Source organism: Triticum urartu, chromosome 7A (assembly GCF_056163025.1).
Source record: "Triticum urartu cultivar PI428250 chromosome 7A, HENAU_Tu73, whole genome shotgun sequence".
In the NCBI taxonomy this organism is placed as follows: domain Eukaryota; kingdom Viridiplantae; phylum Streptophyta; class Magnoliopsida; order Poales; family Poaceae; genus Triticum; species Triticum urartu.
The window spans coordinates 296728268-296744417 of NC_141879.1; the positions used below are offsets into that span (position 1 = coordinate 296728268).

The following is a 16150-nucleotide window of genomic DNA, read 5'->3' on the forward strand; positions in this document are numbered from 1 at the left end:
CTCCGGACCCCTCTACTCTGTTTGCCCACCTCGATCGGCCGAAGCACACGTCGCCACCGTCTCTCCGGACCTCTGGCATCGTCGTTTGGGTCATCCCGGTCATCACACAATGAAGCGTCTCCATCATCACCAACATATTCCATCTCCTAAAGTCACTACGTCTCTTTGTCATGCATGTCAACTTGGGCGCCATGTTAGATTGCCCTTTTATCCATCTACTTCATATACTGTCAAACCTTTTGAGTTACTACATTGCGATCTTTGGACCTCTCCTGTACCCAGCACGTCTGGTTTCTTATATTATCTTGTCATAGTTGATGATTACACTCATTATTTTTGGACTTTTCCTCTACGTAAAAAATCAGATGTCTATACCACGTTTCTCATCTTTCATGCTTATGCCCGCACCCAATTTGATCTACCCATTATGGCTGTCCAATGTGACAATGGTCGAGAATTCGATAACACAAAGGTCGACTCGTTCTGTGCTTCCCATGGAATCATCTTTCGTTTTTCTTGTCCCTATACTTCTCAACAAAACAGCAAGGCCGAACGAGCTATCCGCACCACCAACAATGTCATTCGCACCCTCTTAATTCAAGCCTCTCTCCCACCATCTTTTTGGGCCGAAACTCTCCACACATCCACTTTTCTCATTAATATTCGACCCACCTCTTCTACAAAATTCCTCACGGCGTATACACTACTCTTAGGTTCTCCACCACCGTATGATCGTCTTCGTGTTTTCGGTTGCCTATGTTATCCCAATACTACCTCCACCTCCGCTAATAAACTCTCCCCACGTTCTACTAAATGTATTTTTCTTGGCTACCCTTCTAGACACAAAGGATACCGTTGTCTTGATCTAACTACCCGTCGCATCATCATCTCTCGTCACGTAGTTTTCGACGAGTCCACCTTTCCCTATGAACCAACCCCATCTCCCTCTCCACCCCGTTGCACCGAAATATTTGACCCACCTTTAGATCCACTCGTTGTGCATGTCGCCCGACCCGTTGTGCATGCACCTACTCCACCCGCACCCAACATGCATGCACCCCCTTCATCTCCACTCGCTATGCATGCACCCATACCAACCCCTCCCGGATCCCCATTAACTTTCCCGAGCCCACCTCGTACACCCACGCCCACGTCCTCTCAGCACACACCCACGCCCGCGGTCTGTACACCTCCACCCGCAGCACCCCTCCTCCTCCTGCACCACTCCACCGTACGCGTGCTACCACCGGTCGTCTTCCCCCACCTATCGATCGTCTAAACCTCTCGGCCATAGCCTCTTCACCTCTGCCCTATAACTACCTTATAGCGTTACGCGATCCCAATTGGCGCCAAGCCATGCAAGAGGAGTTTGATGCTCTTATCCACAATAAAACATGGACCTTGGTACCTGCACCCTCCGGTGCAAATATTGTGACTGGAAAGTGGATCTTTCGTCACAAATTTCATGCCGATGGCTCTCTCTCTCGTCACAAAGCACGTTGGGTAGTTCGTGGCTTCTCCCAACAACAGGGTGTCGATTTCGATGAAACATTTAGTCCTGTCGTCAAACCAGCCACCATTCGCATAGTTCTATCTCTAGCCATCTCACAGTCTTCGCCTATCCATCAACTTGACGTAAAAAATGCCTTCCTTCATGGTCACCTTGATGAGGTTGTCTATAGTCAGCAACCCTCTGGGTTTGTTGATCCTCGTTATCCTAATCATGTTTGTCGTCTCCTCAAATCTTTATATGGTCTTAAACAGGCACCTCGTGCCTGGTTCCAACGCTTTGCGTCCTTTGCACGTTCCATAGGTTTCGTTGAATCCAAATCAGACGCTTCTCTCTTTATCCTACATCAAGGTACTTCCATGGCATATCTTCTTCTCTATGTCGATGATATAATTCTCACCGCTTCCTCCTTATCCTTTCTCACTACTATCACTACCTCCATGGCTCGTGAGTTTGCCATGAAGGACCTAGGTCCTCTTCATCATTTTCTTGGTATTTCGGTCACTCGTTCACCTACTGGTCTTCATCTCTCTCAACGGCAATACATCCTTGATATTTTATCTCGTGCTGGCATGCGTGACTGTCACCCGGTCACTACTCCTATCGACACTAAAGCTAAGCTCCCTTCCTCTCTTGGTACTTCGGTCCAAGATCCATCTCTATATCGTAGCCTTGCCGGTGCACTTCAGTATGCCACTCTAACTCGACCAGATATTGCTTACGCCGTCCAGCAAGTCTGTCTTCATATGCATGACCCTCGTGAACCTCACTTTTCTCTCATCAAACGTATCCTTCGCTATTTGAATGGCACCCTCGATCATGGTCTCTCCTTACACCGCACTTCTTCACACTCACTTACCGCTTACTCAGATGCCGATTGGGCTGGATGTCCGGATACCCGTCGTTCCACTTCTGGCTTTTGTATGTATCTTGGAGACAATCTGATCTCCTGGTCATCACGTCGACAGACGACAGTCTCTCGTTCTAGTGCAGAGGCTGAATACCGAGCAGTTGCTGCGGCTGTCGCTGAGTCCTGCTGGGTTCGGCAATTATTACAGGAGCTCCACAAGCCTATCTCGAGTGCTACTATCGTATATTGTGACAATGTAAGTGCAGTCTACTTGTCTGCTAACCCGGTTCAACATCGTCGTACCAAACATATCGAGTTGGACATTCATTTTGTTCGAGAGAAGGTAGCACTTGGAGCAGTTCGTGTTCTACATGTTCCCTCAACATTGCAATTTGCGGACATCTTCACGAAAGGTTTACCGACAGCTCTATTCCGAGATTTTCGCTCCAGTCTTCAGGTCACTATCATTCCCGGTTCAGACTGCGGGGGCGTGTTAGAGACCAACAGAGCTACGGCTTCTAGACAACTTGGTGTACAAGTTGTATTACCTCCGAATAGATAGGTTTCCATCCAATGGACTCCCTGTAATTGTAAATCTTCCCTGTAATATATATATATATATATATATATATATATATATATATATATATATATATATATATATATATATGTATGTATATATATGAGAGGTGCGCCGTGGCTAGGCTCAAGCCGGGCTCAAGCCGCCCGGTATTTTCCTATTTACAGTATGGATGGACGACGCACTTGGTTTCTTCATCTCGTAATTAACGACCGTATTGTACTGTTACTCACTGGAGAGAGACACTGTCCTTTTCGCTCAAGTATAAGTAGTAGGAGCCACTCAGCAATAAAAAAAGTATAAATAGTACTTCCTCCGTTCCATAATGTAAGATGTTTTTTGACACGGCAGAGGGAGTATGTGGAAGCATAATACGAAAACATGAGATTTTTTTAGAAGAGGACGAAAACATGAGATGAGTTTAGCGTAGTTTATGTTTACAGAATCGTCCAAAAATCAAGGGCATCATGCCATTATTATGGACTAACACTACTATGACATTAGCGCCTTTATGGTTTTCTTTATTTCTCATAATAGAATCGTGCAGCAATTTAGCATCTGGTCCACTCCCATCGAGCACTTGCGTATTTTCTTTGACCGTTTGGGTGTTGGTTCCACGATGATGGAACGACTCGTTCAAAAGAGTTGGTCTACCACTCAACCCTATCTTCTCGGTCTGCGCTCAACAACGATCCTTTTGGGTATCGTATAAATATGATCGATGGACCACTGATATATGTTTCTCACTCAATTTCGAAAATTACTACAAAATTAATAAATGGCTAACATATTATAACAGCCGAATTAATAGGAGATGGACTATTCATTCAACAACCTTTTACACGGAGCCATATGTAAGAAACATGGACGACCGACTGACAAGTTGATCTCGGGTATGCATAAGTAAAAACAAAGTATGCATCAAAGACTAGTGTTGGGTGCCTGGGTATATGAAACTAGTCTACACCCGCAAAAAAATAATAATAATATGAAACTAGTCTAAATTTTAGACGGTAGCCAAGCTAGCGGCGGAAAGTACATGGATGAAACCATGGGCATATGAACCCATTTCGAAAAACACATTTCTAAATGTTTAAAAATTATGGAAAAAAACCACGCATACATCTTTATATTCTATGCCCGCAGAAAGTTTCATGGAAAAATATTTTTTTATTTGGCATGTGAAAAATGACAAAAAATGTGTCGTGAAACGATATTTAGGAGCACTCAAATTTGTCTTTTTAGCGAAGGCAAAATAAAATAGATTTTTTCACAAAACTTTTGGTCGTGCACACATGTTGCAAAGATGTATGTGTGAAATTTTTGTTTCAATTTTTTCATCATTTTTAAGCGCATTTAAAATGTATTTAAAAAAATGAGTTCATATACCCATCGGTTCAGGACATCCACGCTCGGTAGCGGAGTTATATATAGGGTGACCAGTTTGAGGAGTCGCACGTGTCAAAGTTGCATTGCTTCGCTCCTATGTAAATACATCTAATTACATGAAATAATTAATGAGTTAATGAGTACTATAAACAAAGATACTGAGTTATTGTATATTTAGGAAAAAGAAGGCATAGACTGGCCAAGGACATGGAAACCCATAAATAACCAACATAAGAATCGGGATGGTTAGGAAGAGAGTGTTATTCCCAGCCCACCCAGGTTTAAGTCCTAAACTTTTTTTAAAGAAAACATTCACTTTATTAATTGAAAATGATAGTTGCATCGTCTATAAGAAAATGTACAATATTCTCTATAGGCTCCTCAAACCAATCTCCAGTTACAGAAGCTTTCGCTAGCCTAGCAAGTTCATGAGCAACCTTATTAGCTACCCTATTACAATGTTCAAATCTAGTCAATGGAAAATCGCATGCCATGAAGTAGCAATCCTCAAATACCGCCGCCGCAACTCCCGCCGATTGTCCTCCATTCTTCATTGTGTCAATGACTTCCATATTATCAGAGTTAATAATAAAATGATTGCATCCACCTTTTATACAAGAATTAAACCAAACCTAAGAGCCATCGCTTCTACTGTTAGTACATCAACACACCAATCGATTTTCCAATTTCCGCCAGCAATGAAGTTTCCTTTGTCATCTCTGAGCACCGCACCTGCCGTGCCCCTGAGCAGATCATGGTCAAAAGAAGCATCAACATTTAGTTTAACAAAAACACATAGAAGGTCGGCTCCATCCTTCTTTTCTACTAGTCGCACTAGGGGAGTGGGCATTCACATAGTTTGCAGTTATAACACGAATCCCCATCGAAATCTGATTCACTTCTTGAGATTTCCCTTCATGAACCAACATGCGTCTCTCCCACCATAAATACCAGGCGGTTATCGCGATTAAATCATTTGTATTTTGGCAATCTAATATAGATAGTTCTTGCTGCGGCATAAGAAGTAAAAATTCAAGAACACAAGCTTTCTTAATTACCTCGTACATCCCCAGCTTTCCCCAAACCTCTTTTGCCTTCTGACACAGAAACAAGATGTGCTTTGTATCTTCTTGCCCATTCGAGCAAGATGGACAAAGGGGCGAAACTTTCATATGTCTATTGGCAAGTGTAACACAACACGGTAGAGTTCCATGCAACGTTCGTCAAATAAATATCTTTACCTTTGTCGAACACGATAATTTCCAAATCTTACCCCAAATAGGATTGACATTGGTACAACCCATACCATTAGTATATTGCAATTTCCTCCCGTGTTGTTGGTTTCATTCCTCCAAATAAGCTGATCAAACAGTGAATACACCATTTTTTGTATAGCTCCAGGCGATGAAATCCGACATATTCTGCATAGGGAGAGGAATCACGAGGACCCTTTGCACATCAATTGGCCACAAAGTTTGTCTCACCAAATCTTCATCCCAGAAATTCGTGATTGGATCAATAAGATCAGCCACCTTTGACAGAAGTTGCCCACCTCTAGGAGTAATAATTTTCCTATTCGCACAATTCGGAATCTACGCATCTCTCCAAATATCGATATTTTGTCCATTTCCAACTCGCCAGATATAACCATTTCTCAAAGAGTTCACTCCCGCCATAATGCTTTGCCAAGTAAAGGAGGATCCCTTCTTTAAACTTGCATTCATTAAATCTCCCTCAGGGAAATATTTAGCTCTCAAGATGGTTGCGCATAAAGATTCTGGATTATCGAGAAGACGCCATGCTTGTTTAGCTAATAGCGCCAGGTTGAAACAATGTATATCTTGGAAGCCCATACCTCCTTGATCTTTTGGAACACACATTTTCCATCATGCCATCCAATGCATCCTCTTTTGATTGTCCTCGTCACCCCACCAAAACTGTGACATCGCATCAATAATTCCTTTGCAATTTTTTTTAGGAATTTTAAAGACGGACATGGCATAGGTAGGGATGGCTTGTACTACAGATTTGAGCAGAATTTCCTTCCCTCCAGAAGATAACAATTTTTCCTTCCATCCACTAATTTTCGTAATGATTCGATCGATCAGGAACTGGAAACAATCACTTTTGTCCATGCCCACATTTGCCGGCAAACTCAGGTATTTGTCATTGAGGGCTTCAGTCATAATATTAAAAATTGTACACATTTGTGCCTTGTCTTCCACTTTAGTATTGGGACTAAAGAATATACTAGATTTTTCAACACTAACCATTTGCCCCGAGGCGGCACAATACAAATCCAAAAGTGATTTCAGCGCCTCCGCACTCCTTGGATTGGCTCGCATAAGGATCAAAGAGTCATCAGCAAAAAGGAGATTAGAAATTGATGTTGATGTTGATGCTTGAATATTTCTGAATTTATTTCAGGCCTTTCAGCAATATGTGTCAGCTCGGTCTCTCGGAGGTGCTCATAGAGGTAGGGTGTGCTTTTTTCCGTTCATATGGGTGAGTGTGTGTGCGTTTGTATGAGCGTGTGCATCTGTACTGTGTTAAAAAAAAGCGGGCACGTGCCAAACCAAAATCATACTTTAGCAGGGAGAGATACTCCTACATGCCAAATATTTAGTTCTCATGATAAGCATACCAAACATTAAATAATATTGATATAAAAGAACTTTTAATAAGATCTTACTAAAAGTCCATGAAATGAAAGAACTTCAGCTTGTCATAGAAAAAAAGAGGAAGAACTTCAAAGAATTAGTTGATTATGAACCGGTCTATTATTCATAAACCAACCGAATTTACTTTCTAAAGACACCGTTCCAACCAATTAATTCCCAAGATAAGTACCAAGCATTAAATATGATATAGTAAAGATGCTTGAAATGGGATAAATTAAACAAAATCACTACTAGCTGATTTCATATTTGTAATTCATAAAGCACCATATTCGTTTATCGATTGACCGAATTTCGCATTACCACCAAGAATAATACAATACCAAAGAACATCAACAAAAAAAGAAAAAGAGTGCCCGTAGAAAAAAAGAACTAGAGTTGGTCTGTTTTGATCTCTGGTATGCACGAGTGAGGATAAAGTGTGCATAAAAAACTAGAGTTGGTCCGTGTTACCAGTCTAAATCTCAGGTGGCAGTCAGGCGTAACAACCTTATATTGGGTGACCAGTCTGAAAGAGTTTTTTCAAACACAATACAGATGTAGACGTTCATATATACACACATACATTCACCTCTATGAACACACACACGCATACCATATCTCTATGAGCATCTTCGAAAGACCGAGCCGGCACATCATCTTGAGGTTGACAAAATTACCACAAGTGTCTCCTCAATCGACACGAATGTCTACTCCAACTGAACGAACATCGTCGAAAAATATGAGCACGAGTGTCAAGTCTAGAACTTAAACCTAGTGGATTGGTTCTAAAAAAGAAAACTAACCTTTTGAGTTAGACTCGATTCATAGTACGAAAGAGTTATACACATCAAATTTGGATTGTTTCGCTACTACGTAAATACTTCTGATTACATGAAGTAATTTTTTTGACACAAATTACATGAAATAATTAATTATACTATAAAAGAAAGATATGAAGCTATCGTATATTTTCAAAAGGAATGACATAGACTAGCTACAGACATGGAAACCCGTAAATAACCAACACAAGAAGCAGGCACATACCAAACCAAAATCTCATACTTTAGCAGGGAGATACCTGCCAAATATTTAGTTTGCACGAGAAGTACCAAACGTTAAATAAGATTGGCATAAAAATATAAATAAGATCTTACTAAATCCTTGAAATGAAAGAACTTCAACCTATTCTACAAAGAGGGAGGACAAACTAAAAAAATAATATTAGCTGATTATGACGCGGTCTATAATTCATAAACCAACTGAATTTATTCTTTATAGATATCATTCCAAATAATTAATTTCCGAGATAAGTACCAGGCATTAAATAAGATATTGTGCTAAAAATGCTTAAATGGGATAAAAATTACTACTAGTTGATTTGGAATTTATAATTCATAAACCACTGTATTTATTATCGACCGAATTTCACATTACCACCAAGAATAAGTACAGTAGACCAAAGAACAAAGACTACTCCATACAAAAAAGATACTCGAACGGTCACACTGACTTGGGTTGGTTCCACGAAGAAAACCTAACCTTTCGTGCTGGACCCGATTGTAGTACGAAAGAGATATACATATCAAATTTGGATTGCTTCGCTACGAGGTAAGTACTTCTAATTACATGAAATAATTAATTATACTACTTATAAAAGATAGATATCAAGCTATTGTATATTTTCAAAAGGAATGACATAGACCGGCTACAGACATGGAAACCCATATAAATAACCAACACAAGAAGCGGACACATACCAAGCCAAAATCTCATACTTTAGCACGGAGAGATACATGCCAAATATTTTGTTCTCAAGACAAGTGCCAAACATTAAATAAGATCGACATACAAAATTAAATAAGATCTTACTAAATCCTTGAAATGGATGAACTTCAACATATTCCAAGAAAAGAGAGGAAGAACTACAACAAAATTGGCTGATTATGAATCGGTCTATTATTTGTAAACCAACTGAATTTATTCTCTAGAGATACCATTCCAAGCAATTAATTCGTGAGATAAGTACCAGACATTAAATAAGATATTGTATTAAAAATGCTTGAAATGGGATAAATTGAAAAAATTTACTACTAGCTGATTTGGAATTTATAATTCATAAACCACCGTACTATTCATTTTCGACCGTATTTCATTACCACCAAGAATAATTACAGTACTGCCAAAGAACAAAGACTGCTCCATACAAAAAGATACTCGAACGATCACACTGACTCGTGGGCCGGAGAATCCTACTACTACCTCATACGTCAGTCTCAGTACGCGACTGTTTAAAACCAGCACCCACCGCACCCACCTTTTTTTAACTCCCCTTGTCTCTCTTCGGAGAGAGAGAACCGAATCACCAATCGACCGCACAGCGATCCGCATCCGCCACTGAGTCCCACCTCGCCGCCGGCAAGGTCCGCGTCGTTGCCCGGCGGCATCGATGGAGAGGCTCGCCGCCCTCACGCGGGAGCAGTCGGTGTGGGCTTGGTCCCGGTAGTTACAATCGGTTGGTGGGGGCGGGGGCAGGCAGGACAGGAGAGCGCCGCGGCGATGAAGGCCCTGCGGCGATCCAGCACCTCGTCTTCGTCCTCATCCTCGTCGTCCCCGAGGACGCCATCCTCGCCGCCGCCGTCTTCGTCGCGGATCCACCGCCGTTCGCTTCTGCTCGTCGCCTCGTCGGCCTCCTCTTTGGCGGCGTTGGGGAAATCGGCCGCGGCGGCTTCGGCTTCAGCGTCGCCGTTGCTTGCGGCAGATTCCTCGTCGTCATCCCCACCGAATTCGGACCGGTCAGTTCTCTCGTCCGGAGTTATGACCACCGATTAATACAGAAATGAAGTTGCTTAAATGGGGGATTTTTGTCCAATAGCATTTTTTGTTTTCTTGGCCCATAGTTAGATTAAATCAACTCATGATGCTCAAAATTATGCTTCTTGTGTGTGTTTTGTTGGAAATGGTGGTTTGGTCAGTGGTAGTACTGATGTAGATGCCCCTTTAGACTAAAAAAATGTTACTTTTGTTTAAGTGCTCACTGGTCAGACCAAGTTGTTTTACGCTTTGATCTAGATAAGGCTTAGTTAGGAGTTCACACTTCGTAGGCAGGAAGTCGTAGCTCACCTTGTTAGTTCCGTTTCCGTGAAATGCACGCCAGTTGTTCAGCCAATTTAGTACCAAAATCAATGAGTCATCTTAAAAAAGTTTAGACATGCAGGGTGTTTTGGTTTCATTTGTTGGCAGTTGTAGAGTTGTTTCGCAAGTATGTGCCATGGATTTGTCCATTGCAATTGTTTCCTAGTATCGTGAACTGGGCACCTTCAGCATCTGTTTGAGTGGTCTGTTCAGAGTTACTCCCTCCGTCCCATAATATAAGATGTTATTACAACCAATATACTCACATATTGGTTGTAATAACATCTTATATTATGGCTTATGGGACGGAGGGAGTAGATTACAAGTTGTATGTGGGTGTTGCTAGCAACTCATAAAGAGGTACATTTAGCTTCTAAGGTTTGCATTACCTGTGGCAGCTGTGTCCAAAAAACAGTTCCACACCAAACCGTGAAATCCTTAATTCAGTTTTTTGTACGAACTTCACCACCCTATTTGAAAGCAACAAATGAAAATGAACTATGCCACTGATTGCCGGTTTCCATGGGTTGATAAAAATCGTTTTGAACACCCCTAACATGTGACTGATAATATTTGGTTGTGGAACAGTAGAAGGAAAGTTGTATTGTGAATACAATGCTGAACTACAGTAACGCATAACTTAAATTATCACCAAATTACCATTTGGTCGCACCACTTTATAGAATTATCTATTTCATTTTTTATAAAGCAAGCAATCTTTTTCCAGAGGTGCAATTAAATCTCCATGGTCTCGGAGGAAAAGAAAACAAGCACTCTCTTGTCAAAACTGGAGCCGTCTATTTTCTGTGAATGGGAAGTTTCGTGATGGAGGAAGAAAATTTCTGAAGAAAGTTCGCAGTGGGGTAAGTTTCGTTAGTGTCCAGGTTTTATTTGTAATGGATGTCCGACATACATATGTGATCATTAGCTATACACATGTTCACTATGATGTAATGTTCTGCATCTAAGTCCACTTTAAAGAATGTCAAGGTTATTAATTCTATAATTCTCTTACAGGGAATTGAACCAGGTATCAGGGCTGAAGTTTGGCCCTTTCTACTTGGAGTGTAAGTTACCCGATCTCTCTATTTTTATACATCTGGTATGTTATAACAGTCATCTTGTTAACATGGTTTGAAGTTCTAAGCTTGTAGACATGATTGCAATTTCAGTAGCAAGCATCTCGTGTTTTTTCCCCGTAGTTTAGAGAGGGTTTTCATTGTTCTAGTACTCCTTGAGTACTTAATGTTATTTACTTGTTGCTGTCTGCCTCTCTATTTGTTGCGTGCTAAGCAAAATAATGTTGTGACCCTCAAAGAATGTACGGTGAACCTGTTGAAATATTACCTATCTGGGCCCCTTCTTTTGCATGTGCTAGCAGAGTTTTTAGGATTAAATCACCTATAGCATCAAGAACTATTTAGATAACCTTGCATGCGGTGTAAACATCTCAGCTGATGGCAAATGTAAATTGGGCTAAACTAGTATGCCTGAACTGTAATCTGGCCTTGAAGTGCTGCGAAGCATGCGTATGATGGCTGTATCATAGTTTAGGCATGTAATCCGAACATTGTGTCACTAATGCTTAGCTGGTTAATGCAGAGAGCCATCAATTATGGCTTTTAAGGTGTGTTCTGAACCTCCTTCCTGTCCTTGCATGCATTTAAGTATGAACTTGTTGAACTGTTGTTTAAATATATCAGTATAATGTGAACCTCTTGTCAATCTATGCTTGTGATAGCGAGTAATACTATGCTCTTGTAGTTATTTCAGCCATATAGTCGAAAGTGATATTTCACTTGATAGCTACAATAGAGATAAAATCTGATATTGCACCATGTATTGAAAACTGCAAAGTCTATTTGATTCAATGGGCTTCCAAAGGAATTTTAGAGGATTCTGATCCTTATGAAATTTTCCCACATCGGTTGTTTGATTCATAGGATTGCAGACCATAGGTATTTTTCCTTAGGATTCATTTGTACTAGGTTCTGTAGGAAAAATTTCCATCCACTCCAGCCTCTTGGAAAGAATGCCATGTTTCTCCTATGCACAACAACAACAAAAAAACTGTTCAATCTTGTATAGTAGTGAAGATAGCATGACATTCCAAACCTGCGTTTTTCCTATTCCCGCGTTTTGGAATCCTGCAAATCCAAGAGGCAAATGGTTTCGGTGACCTGGATTTTCATAGCCAACTTTTCATATTGTTCTTTCCGTCTTTCATGAAAAGGCATACACCACCGAAATTGAATAGAAGAATTATAACCCATGTTTAGCAAAATTTAAGTTCCTACCAAATTAGTACGGTTTAGATTAATAAAACTACTCTTTAAGGATCACCAGCATGCACAGCAAACAGTTTTAAGACCCAGACAGGCGAGTAAGCTGTTATGGCAACTGATCAAGAAAACTACTCTTACAAAATACAGTTTTAAGACCCAGACAGGCGAGTAAGCTGTTGTGGCGACCGGTTGAACGGTTGGAACTATGGTGTGAGCTGCTTGACTGTGGCCAGATAGCATACTGTATTTGTCAGCAATCAAGTTCAGCTCAGGTTGTACTGTTATAGTCTGATAGGGAAGGTCCTCCGTGAGGGTGAGGGTGAGGCTGAGGCTGAGGCTGAGGATTGACACATATTTTGCACTATTTTTTTTCAGTGTTTCCATAAATTGTCCAATTGCTGAAGTGGACCAGACCTGCCAACAGTTTAGGATTTTTCGGTCTAACTGGTCTTGTCAGGTTTTTTAAACCATTCTTCAGAATTCAGAACTGTGTCTGAAACAGTAATATTTGGTGGTTCTATTTTATATGTTGTAGTAAAATCTAATGTGAACCTGTGAACAAAGTACCTCGATATTGTCTTTTAAAACATTTAATAAGTACTTCTTGCTTAGTAGGCTTTTTACACCAAGTCTGAAGATTGACCAAATTTCTTGTCATATACAGCTATGATTTAAATAGTTCTGAAGAGGAAAGAAATATCATCAAGACAAAGAAAAGGTAACATTTTCGTAATAACTCACCTTCTGTCGGTCCTTACTTTCTAGATTTTAGTTGTACACATGGTCTGCATTGATTATTACTCACCTTCAGATATAGCACGAAGTGAGAGTAGATAAGTAATACGTATAAGCTTGGATGGAACTTCCATGACCCATGTTGGAATTTTCTGTGTTTCAAATTATAAGACGAGAATGGAATGTGAATACTGACTTTAATGATGTCTGATTAATTTATTGACATTTTGTTTGGCACATCTTTGGGTGCAGGAATGAGTACGAAAAGCTCAGGCGCAAATGCCATCAAATTCTGAACTGCCAAAAGGGATTTGGGCTAAAGGTCATAAATGAAATCAACAATGAGGGGTGTTCTCGTGGTGTGCCTTATCTGCAAGATGTTAGTGCAAGTGTTTCTGTATCAGCCAAGGTATTTAATTGTTCAGGGAGCGAGGCAAACAGTCCGGATAATGCTGCCTGTGGTGCTGCAGAATGCATGGATGATGATACAAGTGAGTTAACTTGTGTAGATCCATCTATGGCAGAATCAGAATCTTCTGGCTCTGCATCTTCTGATGAAGATGACCATGGCCAGATATCCGTCTGTGCTGATATAGAAGAGAACTGCGCTCCAGAGCATAAATTTGTCAGGAGTACCTCGTCCAAGTCAGACTTCTTTAGATCTAACAAAACTCCAGAGGATTTTGCAACATGGCAGCGCATTATACGTCTAGACGCTATCCGGGCAAACACAGACTGGGCTTTATTCTCCTGTAACCAGGATGAAATCTCCGAGGAAAAGGCATTGCAGCGTGCATTGTCTGTTGGTTTGAAAGATTATGACCATTTAGAGCCTTATATGATATATCATGCTGCCCGGTTAGTTGCATTGCTTGAGGCGTATGCACTCTATGATCCAGAGATTGGCTACTGCCAAGGTATGAGTGACCTGTTGTCACCTATAATTGCGGTAATGAAGGAAGACCATGAAGCATTTTGGTGCTTCGTGGGCTTCATGAAGAAAGCTCGGCACAACTTCAGGCTGGATGAGGTTGGAATAAGAAGACAGTTGAAAACTGTCTCCCAGATCATCAAGCACAAAGACTCGCACCTCTATAGACACCTGCAGAAACTGCAGGCCGAGGACTGCTTCTTTGTGTACAGAATGGTGTTGGTCCTCTTCAGGAGAGAGCTCACCTTTGAGCAGACTTTATGCCTGTGGGAGGTGATGTGGGCTGATCAGGCCGCTGTTCGAGCTGGGATCGGAAGGTCCACATGGGGAAGGATAAGGCTCCATGCTCCTCCAACCGACGATTTGTTGCTCTATGCCATTGCAGCCTGCGTCCTGCAGAGGAGGAGGCTGATCATCGAGAGGTACAGCAGCATGGATGAGATACTGCGGGAGTGCCATAGCATGGCTGGGCAGCTTGACGTCTGGAGGCTTCTAGATGATGCGCACGACTTGGTTGTTAATCTCCATAATAAGATCTGATTCAATCGCTCTTTTCGGATCGTTTGTAGACCTAAAAAATATGCCCGAGGTATGTTCTCAGTGAAAGTGAACTTTCATCTGTTGTTTGTCACCCGGCATAAAAACCATTCTAGGTATAGAGATTGTTGTAAGTTTAAGTGGATAAAGTTCCCTTCAAAGAAAAGAGAACATGGAAGATCAAGCATCCCAAGTTCAGCAAAATACGGTACGTCTTTGGATGTCCATAGTTACCAGGTTACTGCCATTGTAAACAGTCGGTTGTTTAATTTAATGTAGGGAACTTGCTGTTTTTGCCTTAAAAATTCCTTCTTGGCAAGAACAGCATGCCCCCCCCCCCCTCCCCCCCCCCCCCTTTATAGTCGAAACATATTTTTTCCCTTATTAAGGAATAAAGAGCAGTATACAAACTACTTCCTCTGTTGTGTTTACTGATAATATTGCACTGAATGAACTTCCATCTCACACACGCAAATCATAGCTCCCACTTTCCTTGCTGTTTTACTCAGAATGGCACGTACATATGCTTGAGATAGAGAAAGGGTTGGATGTTGTCGTGTGAATCACATGCACAGCTGTCACGTAGAAGTTAGAAATTCAGATTCAGATGTGCACATCCGAGACTGAGCTGAATCACATGCTCTAGTGGAGGCATTTCCTGGTTGTGTTACTGTTCGCGCTGTTCCCATGAGCGATTCAGACTTGACAGCTGCGTCCACTTGATTTGAGGACGTCTTCTTCCGCGGAGCAACGAGAGAAACGCTGATGATATTTGCACTGCTCAGGGGACACCTGCACTAGAATCCAAAGCTTTGATGCGATCTTACCTGAAGCAAAAGGAGGCAACCACCACCATCAGTTGCCATGGCCATGGCCCATCAATGGGACACACGCGCACATTAGGGCCTGTTCGGTTGACAGGGAAAATGGAAGGGTTTGACAGGAATTGGCAGGGATTACATCCTTTACAAGTCAAAACCTCCTTCAATCCACCCCAATCTCCGTGTGAGGAGGTGTAATCGAACAAAGCCTTATTGTGTTTCCCGGCCCCGCGCCTAGACCCGCGCTTCTGGTTCACAGATCCTCGTGGCACATACAAGGCACCTGAACAAGTCATACAAGTATATCATCAGAGAAGTCACAACTCACAAGGACATGATAGCAACCTGTGATGTACTCCATTAGCTTTAATACCATTTCAAGGCTAACCAATGTTTTAACAAAGCATTTGTTTTGGCGGAACCTTTGACTTAGCTCTGGCTAGTTCAAAGGGACGTCCAACGCTTAGCGCCGTCCGTGCAACATCCGACGGAACGGGTAGAAATAAGAAAATAGCGACGCTTGGAGAAAAGAAAAACAGGCCCTTTCACTCGCTGTTGCCGTTGCCCTTGTCGTCGGATGCTGCACGGATGACGCTAAGCACTGGACGTCCCCTGACCTAGCCATACTAAAAGTCAAAGGATCTCATTCCGTCCGTGCTAAATTTATCAAAATTAGGAACTTGTATAGAGGTGTTCTTTTTGGCAAACTCTATAAAGGTT

General features: G+C 41.6%; 1 protein-coding gene across 1 annotated transcript; it reads left to right on the forward strand.

Moving 5' to 3' along the window:
* The first annotated feature begins 9299 nt into the window (after nucleotides 1-9299).
* Nucleotides 9300-15022, forward strand: LOC125518665 (rab GTPase-activating protein 22). The gene is made up of 5 exons (XM_048683490.2): nucleotides 9300-9781; nucleotides 10849-10984; nucleotides 11139-11188; nucleotides 13071-13124; nucleotides 13394-15022. The coding sequence occupies exons 1-5, from the start codon at nucleotides 9546-9548 to the stop codon at nucleotides 14610-14612; spliced, it is 1695 nt and encodes a 564-aa protein (XP_048539447.1). The 5' UTR covers nucleotides 9300-9545; the 3' UTR covers nucleotides 14613-15022.
* Nucleotides 15023-16150: the final 1128 nt, after the last annotated feature.